This window comes from Anopheles nili, chromosome 2, assembly GCF_943737925.1.
Source record: "Anopheles nili chromosome 2, idAnoNiliSN_F5_01, whole genome shotgun sequence".
Lineage (NCBI taxonomy): Eukaryota > Metazoa > Arthropoda > Insecta > Diptera > Culicidae > Anopheles > Anopheles nili.
In genome coordinates, this window is record NC_071291.1 from 21,858,248 (window position 1) to 21,875,268 (window position 17,021).

The following is a 17,021-nucleotide window of genomic DNA, read 5'->3' on the forward strand; positions in this document are numbered from 1 at the left end:
ATCAAAACGAACGCGAACCACAACCATTGCGAAACGCTTCGTCGTCGTCCTCCGATGAGGGGACTTAGGACGCAGCAGAGCATGGAATGCGCAAGGAAGACCGAAAAGGAACGAAGGAGACGGGATTCGAGTGGCTTACCTTGATGTCGCGCGGTTGTCGCATCTCTTGTCGGCGTGGGGACACGCCCGGCTGGTCCGAGTAGACCAGATTTCGTACCGATCCCCGGAACCTCGGCTCGAAGATGACGCTCGGCAACGCCAGTAGGGCCAGCTTGGTGTTGTACCTACGGTGTGGGACACGGAGAAAGAAACACGAACACAGAAAGCACAGATGGTCGGGATTAGAAACAATTTCGTAATTATCCTGGGATTAATCACACTTCTGCAAATGATGGAAACGGGAAAATGAAAAGCGATAACCGACGCAGCAGCAGCAGCAGCAGCAGGCGAAAAACCATGAGGAAAAGAAGCGTACTAGGGCGCTAGCTTCTTTACGACCAGCCCAGTGACATCCGGCGTGGGCGTGGGACGAGAAAAAGGACGTGCTACTACACCCGGAAGATGCATCTCGAGTTTGGTCCGATCCGGGGAAAAGCTCGGCTGCTTCGGTTGCTGTAGTTTATAATTTATCTCGCCTTCGGTGGCGTTGCTATATTGTACCGCCTTGTTCGTGAGCCGGGCGGCTTACGGCCGCTTTTTCATCGTTCCCAGGTGACCAATCTTGCGAGATTCGTTTTCCTTTTTACTGTTCACGGCGCGTCCCAGATGTACTCCACACCCAGCACCCGTTAGCCTTACTGTAAGTTTACGCTTTTCGATTTGCAAGCGACAGGTTTACTTTGACACAACCAAAAAACACAACAGAGAAACAATATGACATTCGCACCCGAAACCGAAGAACCGGCACGGGCTAGGGAAGGAAACTGGCCCTGTTGGATGGAAAATCCTTTTTCGTTGATTTTTATCACTCCCCGTATCAGAAGGTTGGGTCACTCGGTAAAGCTGCGTCACGTTTGCACCCTTAAAAGCGCTGACCCTTGTTTCTCAGCCAAACAACGCACCAGCCGATCCCTCCAGCTAGTGCAGTCATGGCCGAGTTGTTTGCAGATTCTTTACTGCCTTTGTTTAGCTGGGCTGCTTCGGGTGCCTTGATTAGGTGGCGTGCGTGCCGGAGTAAGCCCTTATTAAACGAAATGTAAAACAACGAATGCAAAACCAAGCGCATGTCGCGGCCCGGACGCTCCTAGTGGCCGTGAGATACGGTCGCTTTTCACCCACTTGAGATAGGAAGTTGTTGGCAGTTTTATGATCCCCCAAACAGATACTGTCCCTTTTCTGGAGCATTAGCTATGGGACGAAAGATTACACCGGGATTTTTCTTTCGCTCGGTTCCCTTTTTGTGTGGTTGCTCCCGGCTCCACCAAAGCTTGGATCCTGAGCTTGTCTCCAGAGGCCATGGGGTCGATTTTGACCCGATCGGGTCGGTTTCGTCCGGATAATGCCAGAGCCCATCCAGGGGCCGGTTTATGCAGCACTGCTGATCGCCATGTGATGGCGGAAAACGAGGGGTCGGCAATGTGACAGCACGCATCGAGATATGTAAAGTATGTCCCCTGAAGCTGGCTACACAGTCGACAAAACGTTGGCCATCTTTTCTCGTTATAAAACACTCAGCCTGCCAAAGCCCACCGCGAACAAGGGAGCTTTATTGGCCATGAATAATTTACATAAACATGCTCTTATTTTTCCTCGCGTCTTCTCGGGCGCATTCCCCACAGCTGTGACATAACCGGCTTTGGCGTTTGCCGTCCGGAGACAACCGTCGTCGGGCTGAAGCTGACACTCCCACTGGGCAAGTGCAACTTGAAAGCTTATCGGAGAAACGAGCCTACAAGGTTCGACTGTGGCCCGAGAGCCCATTCTCCGTGGCTCGTTGCCCAGCCAATCCACACGATTGGCAGTGCGAGGGCGAATTTTGAATTACAGCCCCCAAAGACTGCGCAATGGCCGGTGAATGCCAGAGCAGACCAGCGTGCGTTCGGTCGATCGGACATTATTCGAATTCTTCATACGCTGGCGAGCGAACGCCAGCCACTTGGAGACCGCAAGATCACGTCAGGCTGTGTAAAACTCGATTCAGCTGGATGTCTTCGGTGAAGCAGTACGTGTGCGGCCAGTTTTTTGTCTCTCAGTTCGCATGCCCTACGCCGCGTTCTGTCGGATGTTGTTTTATTGGAATTCCTACACGTTCCTTCGGTGCAGATGCGAATGCCGGGCGCTTAGCCACAGTTGGGCCTGGCGACTGCTGGGTCAAATGAATATTTCTGCTAACTATTTTCCCTCGAATTCCACGTCCAGACGAGACGTAGAACGATGTTTTTTCGCTTCCATGCCTTTCAGTGACAAAAATAAAATAGAAAATCGTCCGTAGTTTATGTAAAACCGACACGATGGAGACGCCTGGTCATGCACGGCGTGGCAACTGGCAGTGTATAATGTTCACGGTCCGGCTCTGGACAGATTGGAATTTCAATTATCGTAGATATGAAACCTGTCACGGTGCAGCGAAGCGAGAGATATCATTATATTCCATTTTGCTATCTGCGTATCTAGCGGCTGAACAATTTCCGAAAACGGGCTCTTCTGTTGATGAGCATTCTATGATTAAGGAAATTCAGTTTCTAGAAACTTGAGCTGCAAAGTGTATGTTCGGTAGTATTCGTTAAAACTGATTTATGTTGAAATGATTTCCTAAGAAAATCTCATTTTAAAAGTAGGCTCTTTTACAGATAACACCACTTTCATTTCCATTAGACGCTGATATTTGGTATTTTCAATTTATTTTTCTTCAAAATAAACGTTCTTTGCTTTGTCGTAGGCTAGAAAAGAGCACACAATCAAAGTGAATTAATATAAAATACTATATCCATCCCTCCGACCATTTCAACTTCTCTTTCATCAATCTCGTCAGGCTGATTGGCTTGGAAATGAGACGCCATTAAAATCCTTATCGGTACAGTCAATTTGCCGCCCTTTCGAGACTTTCGTCTGGCGAATCACGCATAATTAGCGCTATCGAAATTATCCATCGTATTTTCCACCCACTCGATTGATCATAGTAGACGGTTGGTTTCAGTTTACGGCTTTGGACAATTTTAGGCAGATCGAAAGTGAGGTTAAATCACTTCTGGCTCACAGATCATTGATCTACTTTTATCCGCAATCACCATTAGTCCAAAGTCTTCCTGGAGTTCATCGATTTTTGCTAGCAACCAGCATAAACGGTTGATGAACAAACAAAAATTAGAATTGATTTCAATTTCTACTAATTAAAAAAAAATGCAACTTATTGAAATGTTGATTACACTTCATTCACATTATTCTTTTACAAATTTGGACAATAGAAAATCTACATCTAAGGTCAGCAATCGATTTTATTCTATGATCTGATTTTTTTTATCTTCAACATGTAAGCGCAAAAAAACAAAGAATATCAACTAATCAAAATATTGAACTATATTTTGCACAGACCGCATGAAGATTTTTATAGATAGAGCATTTTATCGGACTCATAACTTTCGTATAAATTGCAAAAACTCTCGGAAGATTGAAAAGAGAGTTCGAAATCATGAGCAAAAATCTATGAATGCTCTTTTGTCGAGTGCTGCCACGCGTTCGGATATCAGTGATTCCTCGGAGAATTTTCACCAACACCGAACGCCACGGGCGTACAAACAGGCAAGACAAACTTTCGTGCTCGCTCTTCAGCGGAACGACCGAGATCCAATTCGTTTATCCCGCTAATCGAAACATCGATCCCTGGATGCATGTGGCCACATTTACGGAGAATAACTTTTGCCCGTCGAGCAATGGAAAAAAAGTCTCAAAGCTGATGGCGAAAGTAAACACGGCCGTGCGCGTGCGAGGTAATCAGTAAGGCAGCCGCCCTCCCGTCGTTAGCCCAGCTGGAAATGGGCTCCTTTTACCTTCACTTTCGCCTCAGGTAGGGGAGCCGCAACGATTACATCTATTATCGGTTTACCCTCATCGAAACGTCCTTCGCCCAGGGAGCCAAGCGAACTGAAGTCAACGAAGTCAGCCACCCTGCGGCATGACGGGACACCGCTTTGTGGCGTCGGATACTAGCAACAGCAGTTACATCATACGTCCCAGGCTCGTCGGTAACCAGTTGAAGCAGGACACCACGTTTGCGATTTCCACAAGCTCTCTACCCTGGAACGAACGTTGGAGCATTATACTGCACGTGTGGAAATTACGAGACGCGTGGGAACACAACATCGGAAAGTCTCTTCACCGGAAGCAACAGCCCACGGGCAACGACCACAGCCAGATGATCCAGGATTATACACGATTTTACCGACGGGAATGATCCCGCGATAATGGAACCAATCCGATTGGAAAAAGCTTCGCCCGAAAAGTTTCTGCGCCCTGACGTCGTCGGAATGATGAATCCTGTCCAGCCTCAGTGACGAGCTAAATATATCCTTCCCACAACCACGAGCGCCCACGTAGCGCAGCAGTTCCGCTGGTTCCATCGCAGCGGGATTCGATCCTTCCTGGGGATGATCCTTCCTTTTAAACCACCCAACCGCGGACCGAACCGGAAAAGAAGCTGAAATCATGCGCAAAAATGGAGTACGCGGCCCGTTTGAAGAGTGCTTGTTTGTTTTCACCATTTTTTTTGTCTCCCCTTTCATGCTCGCTTTCTCCCGCACAAACACACACACACATACACCCCCCCCGAAGGGTTTCACGTCACGCTTGTTCGCCGACCATCCTTTCCCTTCATGAATCGATAATTCACGCAGGCACTTTTTTCGTTCGCTCTGTTCGTTCGTTGCCCACGGCGCTTTTCACCGGCACCGACGGGGATGTATCGACGGCACTCCACCATAGGACCTGCCAGTCCGTGGGGAGACAAGTTTTGTATTAGATTTACTCCCTTTTTGCCCCCAGCGGGCCCTTCGGGTGGGAACAGTTGGCCGGCCGTTGGCGAGGCTCGAGAGTGAAAAAGTAAAGCTCACGCCAGTGGAGCCAAGGAGCCAGGGAGCCAGCGATCACTTTACGCATTTCATCACCCTTTTACACGTCATTTGTGGCTGAGACGAAGTTTGCGCTGAGTTGGTCACCCGCTGCCGGGCGCTACGAGATCCGCCCGTGGGCATCCGACATCTGTGCCCTGCACGGTAGCACAGTGATTCAATTTTGAGGCCCTACCTGCGCCCGGGCTAGTGGAGCCTTAACTTTTCAGGCACGTGCCAAAGCACGTCGTAAAATTGTTGAATTATGAAAAGTACACAGCGAAACCGGACCTGTTTGTCTTCGTGACCGGACTCGCAACAAGACGAATGGATTCAATTATTTTTGACAGGGTTGTTCGTCTCTCTCTCACACCTTCAACGCCCTCAGCCAGCGAGCACGTTGAACGGGTTACGTAGCTCTTTTTTTTCTTTCTCATAAAATCACGTTCTCAACAACCATGCCTTCGCGCGATGACGCAAGCAGATCCCTCCGAAAAAAAGGACACCCCCAGGTTTGGGTAACTCTTTCGCACCGCGCCGAGAACTGTTCCGCTTGGATTGGGGTCTGAGGCGCAACATCTCGGGCCCTTCTCACCATCCCCGGCTAGACCATTGCATGTGTGCATGTGTGCGCGTGCGTGTGTATACGCTTCGAAAACTTCGAACTCAGCGGTACAGCAGAAGAAAGGCAGAAAAATTCGCTACACCGAGATGGCGTGTCCTGCGGCTCTCTTTCACAATCGAAAATGGCTAATCCGGGGTGAACAGGGCTTCTCCCCTCTCTCCATCTCACCACCTCCCTTTCGACCACCGAACAACATTCGTTTAATAGTTAATACTTGTTGTGCAGTTGAGAACGACACTCGACCGTGTTCACGAGAACGACCGAGGTGTGTCCTTCGCGAATCGTGCGACGTCTAGGTCGAGGTCGAGCCACGATTCCAACACGGAGCCACTTCATTGAGTATTCCGCCTGAAGGAAGGTCATTACCCTGCGCCCTTACCCGCTCACTGGCGTGCCCTGTCCGCGTGGTTCCCGAACCCCCAGATCTGCCGCGTCGGCGTAGAGATGTGAGCCCGATAATCAGCTTACCCGTTGGCAAATGGCGCCCATGCCACTTGCTTCGGGTGTTCGACTTCAATCCGACTAGCAACCGCCACCAAGCGCCCATGTCGAGAAAAGTGATATCAGCACCCTTGGCTCGAACGTAGGAGGATAGCTTTCAGCACTGGGAAGAAGAAGGCGTTATGTTCCAGCTCACTCACACGAACCACTAATTAAGGCGCATTCTTCACGGGCTTTTCCTATCGGAATCGGAATGCGTAATGCCTCGATCTGGCTTGCCCCATGGCTCGATTGGTCCGTGTGTAATTGAGTAAGTACGAACTTATCGCTGGCAACGCTGGTGCGCTCTCCGAAATCCCTCGTCGAAAATCGCTCCCGGACAATGGTTTCGACAGCTACTCGATAAGTTCCATTGATTACATCTTTCGCGGTGAAACGTGATTCGTGGGTGCTAATAGCGCCATCACCGGGGGAATCCGACGTGCACCGCGGGAACCGTGTAAATTTGATTGAACTTCAGCTCATTGAGTGGTGTTTGGAGTAGGGCAATGAATGCAGCGTGGTTAGATCAATTTTGGTCATTAGGAATCCGAAAGCACATAGTATTTACACCACAAGGGTGATAAGTCTCTCACTGATTTCTTTCATTTTCCAGCTGCAAGGACCTCACGTGGCGGGCTAACTTTGTACGCCTGGGGATGCGAAATCGATTCGGACACCACGAGACTGAAAATGCACCTCGAATCGATAGGTTCGTACAAGCAAGCCCTCATCCTTCATGCCTTCGCCCGAAGGACACATCCAACCGCTTCGCCTTGATTTATTGTGAATTATGTATCAAAAAGCGCTGGAATCCGAAGGTTCATTCGAACGTTTCGTGCCAAACCCATCGCGTGGAAACACGACATTCGGTCTCGTCTGCCATGCGCCCTTGCCCACCAGCCCTTCTGATTGGGCCGCCGAGATCGTCGTACATTAGTACACGACCACGGGTGTCATCACGAAAAATGTGCTTTCCACGGGGATCAGGGAGCAACAACTGACGCGAGCGTGCCGTTTAGCCACGCCAACCACAGGGCCTCATGACAGGAGCAGCGGCCCAACCACTGGATGGTCTTTGTCGGCCGAAGAGATGGTTTATGGCCGTTAATCGATCGATGTGCCTGACGGTGGTTCCGTGTATTATTGTGTACGTTCATAAATAGCTAATAGGTACGCTCCAATTTTGTGTGGTTTGCTGGGGGCTGCAAGAAACGCCGTACGCTCAACATCGTCCGTCGTATCGCTCACGAATGCTTGTTGCAAAACAAACAAAACAAGCGTGATGCAATCAATAAACACTTAAATATAAGTCGAAAAAATTATCTTCAAATGTGCGCCCTTTTAGCGAGGTGTTGGTAAAGCTGAAATGTACTTTCCCACTCGGAACGAAAGAAGCACGGGTAACATTTCCACCGACCTGACCCAGTTAAGCAAGCAAGCATAACGACACTAGATGGGTGCTTGAGTCTGCTGCATCCAAGCAGGCAACGTGCCTCTACGTTACCGACACTAATTAAAAGTGAAATGTAAAAGGTCACAAACGCCTCGCACAACTATTACAAGACACTCGCGGTTGCAAAAACCGCCATGCAGTGCATGACTTTGTGCGCTGTTCGTATTTAAAAATCGCATTCGAATGCGAAATCACACGCTTTTGCACCGCAATTCGTGGCACTTTCGTGCATTTTTCGTGCTCTTTTTTCTTTTCCATTTTGCAGCGTTGTACTTTTCGAAAGTACTCATCTCTCATCCGTGAAGGATGCTCGTAGCGGGGTGTTTTAATTTGCGCAAAAATCTAACACTCAGCGACCGAACTAAATGGGCGAAGTTTGTTCATTTCGAAAATGGACCTCTGGCCTCGCGTACGGTCTCGTGCCTAGATTCCGGAACAGGTCAAAGGCACGGACAAGCTGGGGCGGGACATTTTGCTAGAGAATGGGGAAAGTTTTCCATTTTCTGAACAGCCAGTGCGATGCGGCGAGTATGTTGGCCTTGCGAAGACTGCAGCCAAAGCAAGCAGCCTATTGCAGAGGCTAGCACAAATTCGAAAGGCTCCGTTCAAAAGTTCAAGCCAGTAACTAGTCCCACACCCACTAAAACGGTGGAGTGCTGCTTCTGCTATTGCTTCTGCAGGTCGGAGAGCTTCGGCTACGTGCGAAAACCTAGACAAACTGAACACCGTACTTACCAGTTTGGCATTCCACCGACAAAGACGTCCGAGTTGGTCGCAAACTTGCCAAACAAAAACTCCTTCCCTCGGGAGCTGCGGCTCTGCGAAACACCGTCGACGGTGAGGGTTGTGTGTTCATCGTTGCGCATCACCTGCAAGAGCAAAAAACACCAAAAAACATGTAGAAATGGTGCTGATGGCGCGTGTAAATGGTCATTCGAATTAATGAAAATAGGGCCCTACTACTTGCCGACTGGCTAACGTGCTGTAACGTGTTAAACCGTGCAAAGATATTTAAACCAGATAACTAGAAGTACCGTTGATTCTGTCGGTGATGCCTGAATGTCGCGAATACACCTCGTTGCATGCATTGTGAGCAAAACATTGTTTATTAGAAACCCTATGCCGTCACTTTAACGCATCATCAGTAATTGGAACGATCCAATCTGCGCTATTTGTTCTCAAAACCCATCGCATGCTTCATCGAGAGGCTCTCTTAGGCATAACCCGGTTCAACCGCACTATCGCCGTAATCAAATCAGTGTGGCAACTTGTTTCATGTCCCATGTTTATACCACCGGGAGCCCAACGGGCAATTCATTTCGCGGTGCCTAATTTTCTTCTACGCCACTTCACCGCTAGCGGCTCGGTGGCAGCAGTCCTGAGAAATCCGAGCCTTGTGGTCCTTCGCTCTGCCCGGGCGCAATAAACTCGTACGAAAACGGACGAAATCGGAAACCACCCGCGACCAGCGAGCTACGCGCATGTACGGCAGCTGTTAAACCGTCGTCAATCGTGGCAGTTATGGTCATTTTTCGGGCCACCGATGCGACCGTGGCAACGCGCACAGGAAACGACACCGGAAGGCATATAATTCCAGCACCGACCGTATTTACTGCACAATTCGATTGGCGCACGGTGGAATGAATACAAAGTACCTCGGACCTGCCGATATCAGGTCATCGAAACCCGGCGCTCTCTGTTGATGGCCATCGTTACTCATCACGGTCGAGGCCACCCGATCTGCTGATGGCACTTGTTCCTAACCGGCCACACAAAAGGACAGCGCTTGCGGCCAAGACGGGCCACATTCCCGAGGAAAAGCGCCAATCGAATTTGGTGCCTCAAACCACCCGACCAAGGTGCCTTCATTACCATGCGTTAATAGACAAACCCCGCCCTGAAGCCCGGAACGGCCCACAAAATGGCCACCCGGATGCTTCATTTCACCGTGCGGGGTCTATTGATCCTCGCCAAGGACATTACGGCTAAATTGGCTCACACCCGGCCCACCGTTCGTGCACTTCCACCAGGCGACCAATTTTTCGCACCCCATTCCGTGCGCCGACCGAGAAGGTGTCACACTGATACCGGTCACGAAGCCTTCCCGCAGCGTGCGAATGACCAGCAGTAGTGGTCGGCTTTCGTAGGGAAACTGAAGCAAGAAAAAAATAACCCTAGACACTGCCACCGAGACGACGTCATGTGCGACGTTTCGAGCGAGTCGGCCCGTGCGAAAGCGAAACAAAATGGAAACGAACCCAGCCCGAACGATGCTCGAATGCTCGGTGGGTCCGTTTCCGGTCGAGTGGTGGCGTGCGTTGACTTAACCTTTATTTCCGACACTTCCGCCCACCGGGTAGCGGACCAAATCATGGCGGATAAGCATCGATTCTGGTGCGGTAACGTCCGTAACGCTTTCCGTTTCTGGCCCGCTGACCATTCGGGGCAGCTGACCAATTAATGGAAGCAATCGTGTCACATTCGGACTGCCCATTCGCAGGGACTTTTTGTGTGTGTGCGTTTTCCCAGCCCGGAAAAACCGTCAATGCGTGAGCGGATACTTGCGTCGATATTTAGCGCTCTCAACCCCACAACGTAACGCATCATCTGAAGCATAGCTCGTGCCACGAAACGCCCCCCGGAGCGTGAAGTGCGCTTCTGACCCACGGCTTCCCGCACGCTAAGTGTGCATTTTTCGGGCCGTAAAATATCCCGAAATGATCATTGGCCCCTTCCGCCTGATGGTTTTATCTTCGCAACAGCGTACCGAAATCGCTGCCACCCGAAATGGCGTGGACTGAAAATGGTTTGCAATCAAGCGCAGCCGTTCGGGCTGGTCTCGCGAGACATGGCCGCTTGAAATCCAGCGTCCGCTCGAATCCTTGCGATGCGCGAAACCGTTTCCGTTCGCTGTTGAATGGGTTTCTGGGGAAAATGGGCCACCCACGAGCCTCGTCCAACGCGCTAAGTGAACCGAGCTGTCTTTGATCTTCGTCGACATCTGGACGATTTCGGCTAGCTTCTTTGAAGCGTCCTACCACGTCCGTGAGCCGGCCCTTTTCGCCCTTCGGGCAGCATTATTGTTCGAATTTGCTATTTGCTGGATGTCGCCCTTTTTTGCCGGTTTTTGCTTCTGTTTGCTTGCTAGCAAACCGGGATGGCAATCCGGCGTTATTAAGATTACTTCTCCGTAAATCCGGCCCGGAAAAATGTTTGTCATCGCCCCGGGCAGTCCCCGGTACGCGTCGCGCGATTTAATGGTTCGTTCTTTGTGCCTCGCGAGGCGAAACCCACCGGCATCATAATGAGGGTCGTCCTCACTGGCACGCGGCACTACCCTGTGGTGACTTTCGATTGGATGAATCGTTGCGAACGGATCGAACAAAATGGCTGCGAGGGCTCGCTGCCTACCGAGGCCGGTAAAAAGCGACATCGAAAGCTCACCCGGGCAAGGAAAAAGGCCCGACACCGATGAACCGCGACGGGGATTTGCATCTCGTTGATTCGGATCCACCACTGGTACTGGAGTGGGTAAGCGAGCGTAAACTTTCTAAGATGCCACCCTGTTTGTCAATTGGATTAGGGATTAATTTTCTGAAACGCTAGTGTTGGGTGGTGTCGTTCATTTTTGTTTTGTAGAGAAGCGTGTGTTTGTTGCCTGTTGAAACGCGGCGAGCGTATCACGCGGAGTTGCTAACGTTTTCCATGCGATAAGCTCAACAGATCCTTTCGACATGTCTTGAAGCAAGGTTAATTGGTTGTTCGGTATTAAAAAAGGATTCTACTTTTAGTGGCGATTGAGACAACCTCCCGAAACAATCAATAGCTTTAGCTGCCATCGGAGCATAAAAGTATCATTTTTGATGATAATTAACTAAAGATGATCAACACTTAACATTTCTCATAATTTCTGCTAAGTACTGATATAGCCAATCTTAATTACAACTCACTGTGCTTCGTCATGGTGTACATCACTTAGTTGAACAATATTTTAAACCTGTCAGTCGTACACAAGCTCCTAAGGTGGAACATCACCCAAAAATTGATCACAGAAACAAGATGAAAACCATTCCTGCGATTCCCCCTGCATATGCCTATTTTATTCTACGAAAACAAACTTTGAAGTAACTCGCTTTATTGCGATTTTCCGTAACACCCGACTCAGCGCACAATTCTTGGACAAAACCAGAAACTTCCAGGACCGCACGTTAAAGTACCTGACTGATATGCAAAAATATTTCCACCCACACAACGCGTCACGAGCGGCGAATCTCGAACGTCTATGTAAGCCAACGCGTTTCTGCTTGAGATGAATAAAAAAAACCTCCCACACATGTACACACCACGCAACCACTTTCTTCTCCAAATTTGAAGTGCGAAATTAAAAGCATGCACATGTAAAATGTAAATTGATTCCCCGTCCATCGGTACGAGCTGCTCGTAGGAGGATAAGAAATTTGGTACGAGCACAAGGACCGTCGAATAACGGCAGACGTGCGATGGCGATGAAGCAAACAGGTCCCGACGATACTCATTCCTTTGCTTCCTGCGTAGGCGACGGCATAATGGTGCGCTGGTTACTGTGACGTCTGTGTAAAGAATGTTACATCCCGCATCCTGTACGCTTCTTCGCCTTCCAGCTTCCGCCTGAGCTCAAAAGAAGCCATTGTGCTATCAAAAACGCGTCCATCATTCACCGATGCTTTTTTGCGTCGGTGTGCGATAAGCTCACTTTCGTTGGCAACGATCGCCCGTATTTCAATAAAACGTTTAAAATGACTTCCGCGGTGAGACGATATTTGCTCGAAATGCAAACCGGCTTGTCTGGGCAAACGGGCCATCGCCTACTGGGCGATACTGTGATGGGGGTGCACAGTTTGGGACCATTCTGGGAATTTATCTGAGTAGGTTGACTAGATATGACGAGCACATCTCGATAATAAGTCTCCACTGCTAGCGAACTGATGCGAACTTCCCAATAAAAAGATTGCTTGGTACAGCGCCCGTTGCCTTTGTTATGCTCGTTGTTTGTGGCAATTTAATTTACCAAGAAAGATAGAGCAAACACCAATCACTTTGTCTTCAACGCATCATCAAAGTAGTTTAAAATAGGTTTTCACCGCCATGTGATAATATGATTGGGATCGCTCATACAGAGGATATTTAAGCTAACAGTCTTTTTGGATTTTCAGGAAATCGTGCCTGACAATTTTCGCAAAAACAGAATGTACGAAGAAATATGAAAGAGTATCTATCTGGGAGAAATATATGGGCAGTAGGATGTGTATTCGTAGAAATCATATAACATTCATCAATTTAATTTGATGTTTTTGAAGTACTCAATTCATCTATGTAAAAAGGTACAAGCTTTATGCATGCAAGACTATTGAACTAATTTATAAGGTTTAGAAATAGCTTGAGGATCGTTAATCTACGAAATTCGTTTATTTATTTAAACTGAATTAGTATTTGAACATTTGCAAGAGCGTAAATTCCAAATCTGGAAGTAATTTGCTTCTATGATTACATCTCCTAAAAGCGCTTCCTTGGACGGATATCTATGCCTTCAAATTAAAACTATGAATGTCCTATAAATGAAAGCAAATTATCGAGCCTACCTCCTAATAGAACATAATTGAATAAAGTTATCCCTCTCGCTTGAGATCGAGCTTCCCCATTTACCTGAACTTTGTGCCAGTGACCGTCGTGCAGGTCCCTTCCGACGGTGATGATTTGTGCGCCTCCACCAAGATTGTACCGCAGTCGTAGGGCACCCTCGACCAGCTTCAGCTCAAAGAAGTCGAACGTGCCACCATCGTCGGTGTACAGCACGAGCCCATTCGGCTGCTCCGTTTTGAACTCAAGCTCCAGCGACCCATTGAGCCCGGTGTACCACTTGCGGAATTGTGCGAAACTGTTCTGCGACCCATCGAGCACGAATCCGGTGCAACCGGGTCCGAGCTGGGCCAGCAGCAGGCCTAGCAACAGCAGCCTGGGCAACCGCACCGTTGCCATGGTATTGCTCAAAATCTTTGGCAGGCTGAATGATGCTGCAGCGAGCTCGACGCTCCCGGAAGCCTCGGCAGCCGTCAGAGCCTGCTGGCAATGGTCGTTGCTTTTATTGTCCGCATCGCACTCTCTGACGATGGGTCGACGCTTGAGGGCGCTGTTGCGTTGCCGTTCGTCGGCGCCCTGCTCCGCTTCGGTGCGAATATTATTGTCCGGGCGATTAGGGCTTTTAATGGAATTACTGTGACTATGACAGAGATACTGCCGGTTCCGATGGGTTGCGTTCGCTGGTACGCCCTCGGGATACACCGCGACCGCCTTACTTGCGCCCGATGCTTGCAGTTTTCTCCGGCACCTAGCGCGCGCTGATAATCTAATCACACTCTGCTCACTCGAATGTAGTGCCGCACTTTCCATAATGGATTCGCATTCATCTCCCCCGCCAGTTTGGGGGTGACCACCTCCACCGCGATCCCGTTCCCGATCCGACGCGCTCACTCGGAGGCTATGTTCTTCCCCACGCACCGACGCCATCTTGTCTTCGCTCGCGATCCGAACGCTACTGTTGGGATGTACCTTTTTTTTTTCTTCCTGTGATACCTTTCAGCAGCGCTCTCTTTGTCGCTGTCTCGCTCCAGGCGAGCTTGGGGCACTGCTGCTCCCACGGACACTCACACAATACCCAACCTACGGCTTCGGTGGTTGTGTGGAATTTTCCGACCTGACTTTCCGTGGCCTACTCCGCGCTCATGCTCACAAACTCGCACGTCGAATCCGCTCACCACCAGCGGAGCTAAGAACGGTAACGCGTACACACTCGCACACACTTGCACATAAGCACACTCACTGTCTACGCGGGATTCCGAAATTTTCACTGTTTTTCTAGGGCTCGCTGTACCGCGTATGCTTCACAACATCACGATTTGTTCCGCCGAATCGCAAATGATACTCCTCACACATTTCCAGCCAGAACGACACCAATGCTCGAACACTGTTGAATAGCAGAAGCCACCGTGGCAAGTGATATAATATGAAATTTTATTTCCTACGACTGTCATGCATTATTTAACCATATAATGTCCACTTCCTAGGTTGTTCGAAGCATGTTTTTTCTTTGGTGCTTAATAAGTATCACAATCGAATGCAAATGCATTTCTTTGAAAAGGTAAGCGCCAATTGAATCTCAACTTCTTAACATATCCATCGGCAAAGTTAGCGTATTATTTGCATAACACAAAATTGGAATAATCAGATTCATTTGATTGGAAGCCAAAAAAAAAGTGATCGCAATAGTCCTGCTTCCTATGCTTCTCATCATGTTTGCGTAACATTTCACAACAACGGTGGATCGGATTGCAAAACGAGCGCCAAACAAAACACAGCAATATATACACCAACGAGAAAGCAAACCGAAATCAAGTTAACTACCATGCGCCTCCATTCTCAGAGTTATCTTTTCAAATGAAAATTCAAGCTTCATTTCAAACACTCCGCGAAATGAACGTTTGTAAAGCTCGCATTGTACTCGCCGCTCTATTCAACAAAGTGAATGATGGCTGCTCCGCGAGGTCGTGGATGGAAGGGGCACAAAAAATGGACCAGGTGTGAAAGGATGGCGTAAAATATCCCGATTCCATCACATACACCCACACCTACATCCACACCATCTCAGAACGTGCTCATTTTCTCACACGAACTCACCGATTTTCTCTCGCCCCCGTTCTGTGTTGGGAACTAACAAAAGCCTCCACGACCAGGGAAAATAATGTTCCTAATAAACGCAGCCCATTCCACGACCATTTCCGCACTGCTAACGAAGCTAAGGCTTCCAATTCACTGTAGGCAAGAAAATACGTTCGCTTCCAAGCGCGCGTACACACACACACACACACACACACACACACACACATACACATATCATCCCTCAGGGCACTACTGAAAATGTTCTCAGCTCTCCAAACAAGCGTCAAGCAACGTCCTGCTCCTTCCTGGTGGAAAAGTTCTGACGATCGAAACGAAGCCACCGCTCGTGTATGCCTGTGTGTGTGTATGTGTGTGTGCGTATTAGGCTCTCCCAGCATGCTGGATGGCCGTGTCTCCGGATGTAGTGCGTCTCTCACAGTTGGAAAATTCTCCACCGAAAAATTCCGCTTTCCGTACACACGAACACCAGGCTCGAGGCGGCAACCGACGATGGTGGCTTGTGTTTTCCCAAACGCGTTCGAAACATGTGTTTATTCTCGGCACACACACGAGCGCCGAGCGCGGTCCTGCTCGCTCCTAAGCAACGAAGCGACCATAACCGCCTACTGCGACTAGTTCCACACCACCGTTGGGCTATGAGCAGGCGTTTGCCTAGCACGGAGAAATCGATACGAAAAATCCTTGACTAGGTTACAGGCCCTCACCGGGGGAAGAACGAAGGTACGAGCGCGTGGGAAGGGATAACCCGTAGTAGCGAAGAAAAGAATCTCACCACCGTTTTCCGTGAGCGATGGCGTACACTCCTTGGGATTGATCATTCTAGTGCGCTCCCCTCTTTCGCTCTCAGGCTTCCCGATGTTTTTTTTTTCTTTTGCATTTTTCATACTTCTCGCTTTCTCGCTTCTGTTGTTTCTGTCCTTTTCGGGCGAATTGAAAAGCAAATTTCACACTAGAATTTTCTTATCCATTTTCCCACAGCCATCCACCCCACCGAGACTCAACCATGCCGATAGACGACCCGTTCCGGATGATTCAATTCCGTTCTATTCCATCTCTCTTTTGCTCTCTCGCTCGCTTTCCCTCTTTTTCTCACTGCTTTTATGTAGAAAGAAGAATTTAACTGTAATATCTACTCTTAGCCACCGTTTTTAGTTGAGATTTCGGGTGCTTGTTCCCATCGCTGATTGTTAAATGTTCGTTTCTTACGATAATAAAACACGATTCCATTCCGTTACACCTTCTTCTCGTGCATCACAATCGCGAATAACACCGTAACAAAATCCACCGATCGCTGGCAGCATAATACCAGTTAGTGAATTACTGGCTGCCACAAGGAGCGCGCCATTTCACCAAAACGCTCACGCACCTTTTGTGGGACTTCTCGAAGAAACCCCTTTACACTGTCCATCCGCTGGATGGTGAACACTTGAACGGAATGGCTCGTCCGACAGCACGCATGGCCAGTGCGGTCGTCCTGCGTCGGATTGCAAAGCTCAACTGCACTCGGTACGCCACTGCGGTGAGCACAAAAGCCACCGACGACACTCCGAGCGCCACTCAGCGTTCAATTTTCCTCGCAAGAGCCTTTCTGCTCGCCATTTTTCTCCACCATTGGTAACCGCGCACCCACACACCAACACGGGTTGCGTGTTCGTTTGTTTTCGTTCGTAAATTTCCCGACGAACAAAAAGCTCACCCACGGGAT

The 17,021-nt window shown here is 49.1% G+C and overlaps 1 protein-coding gene across 1 annotated transcript in view; it reads right to left on the minus strand.

The window, feature by feature from the left end:
* The window catches only part of LOC128731801 (neurexin-3b), a 71,502-nt gene extending 54,695 nt beyond the window's left edge, over positions 1-16,807 (minus strand). Inside the window, exons 1-4 of the mRNA XM_053824945.1 lie at positions 16,683-16,807; positions 13,286-14,603; positions 8,339-8,472; positions 140-284 (exon numbers count right to left, since the gene is read on the minus strand). Coding sequence (XP_053680920.1) covers positions 140-284; positions 8,339-8,472; positions 13,286-14,146 — 1,140 coding nt within the window. The 5' untranslated portion in view covers positions 14,147-14,603; positions 16,683-16,807. The remainder of the gene's footprint in view (positions 1-139; positions 285-8,338; positions 8,473-13,285; positions 14,604-16,682) is intronic.
* Between the last annotated feature and the right edge of the window lie 214 nt (positions 16,808-17,021).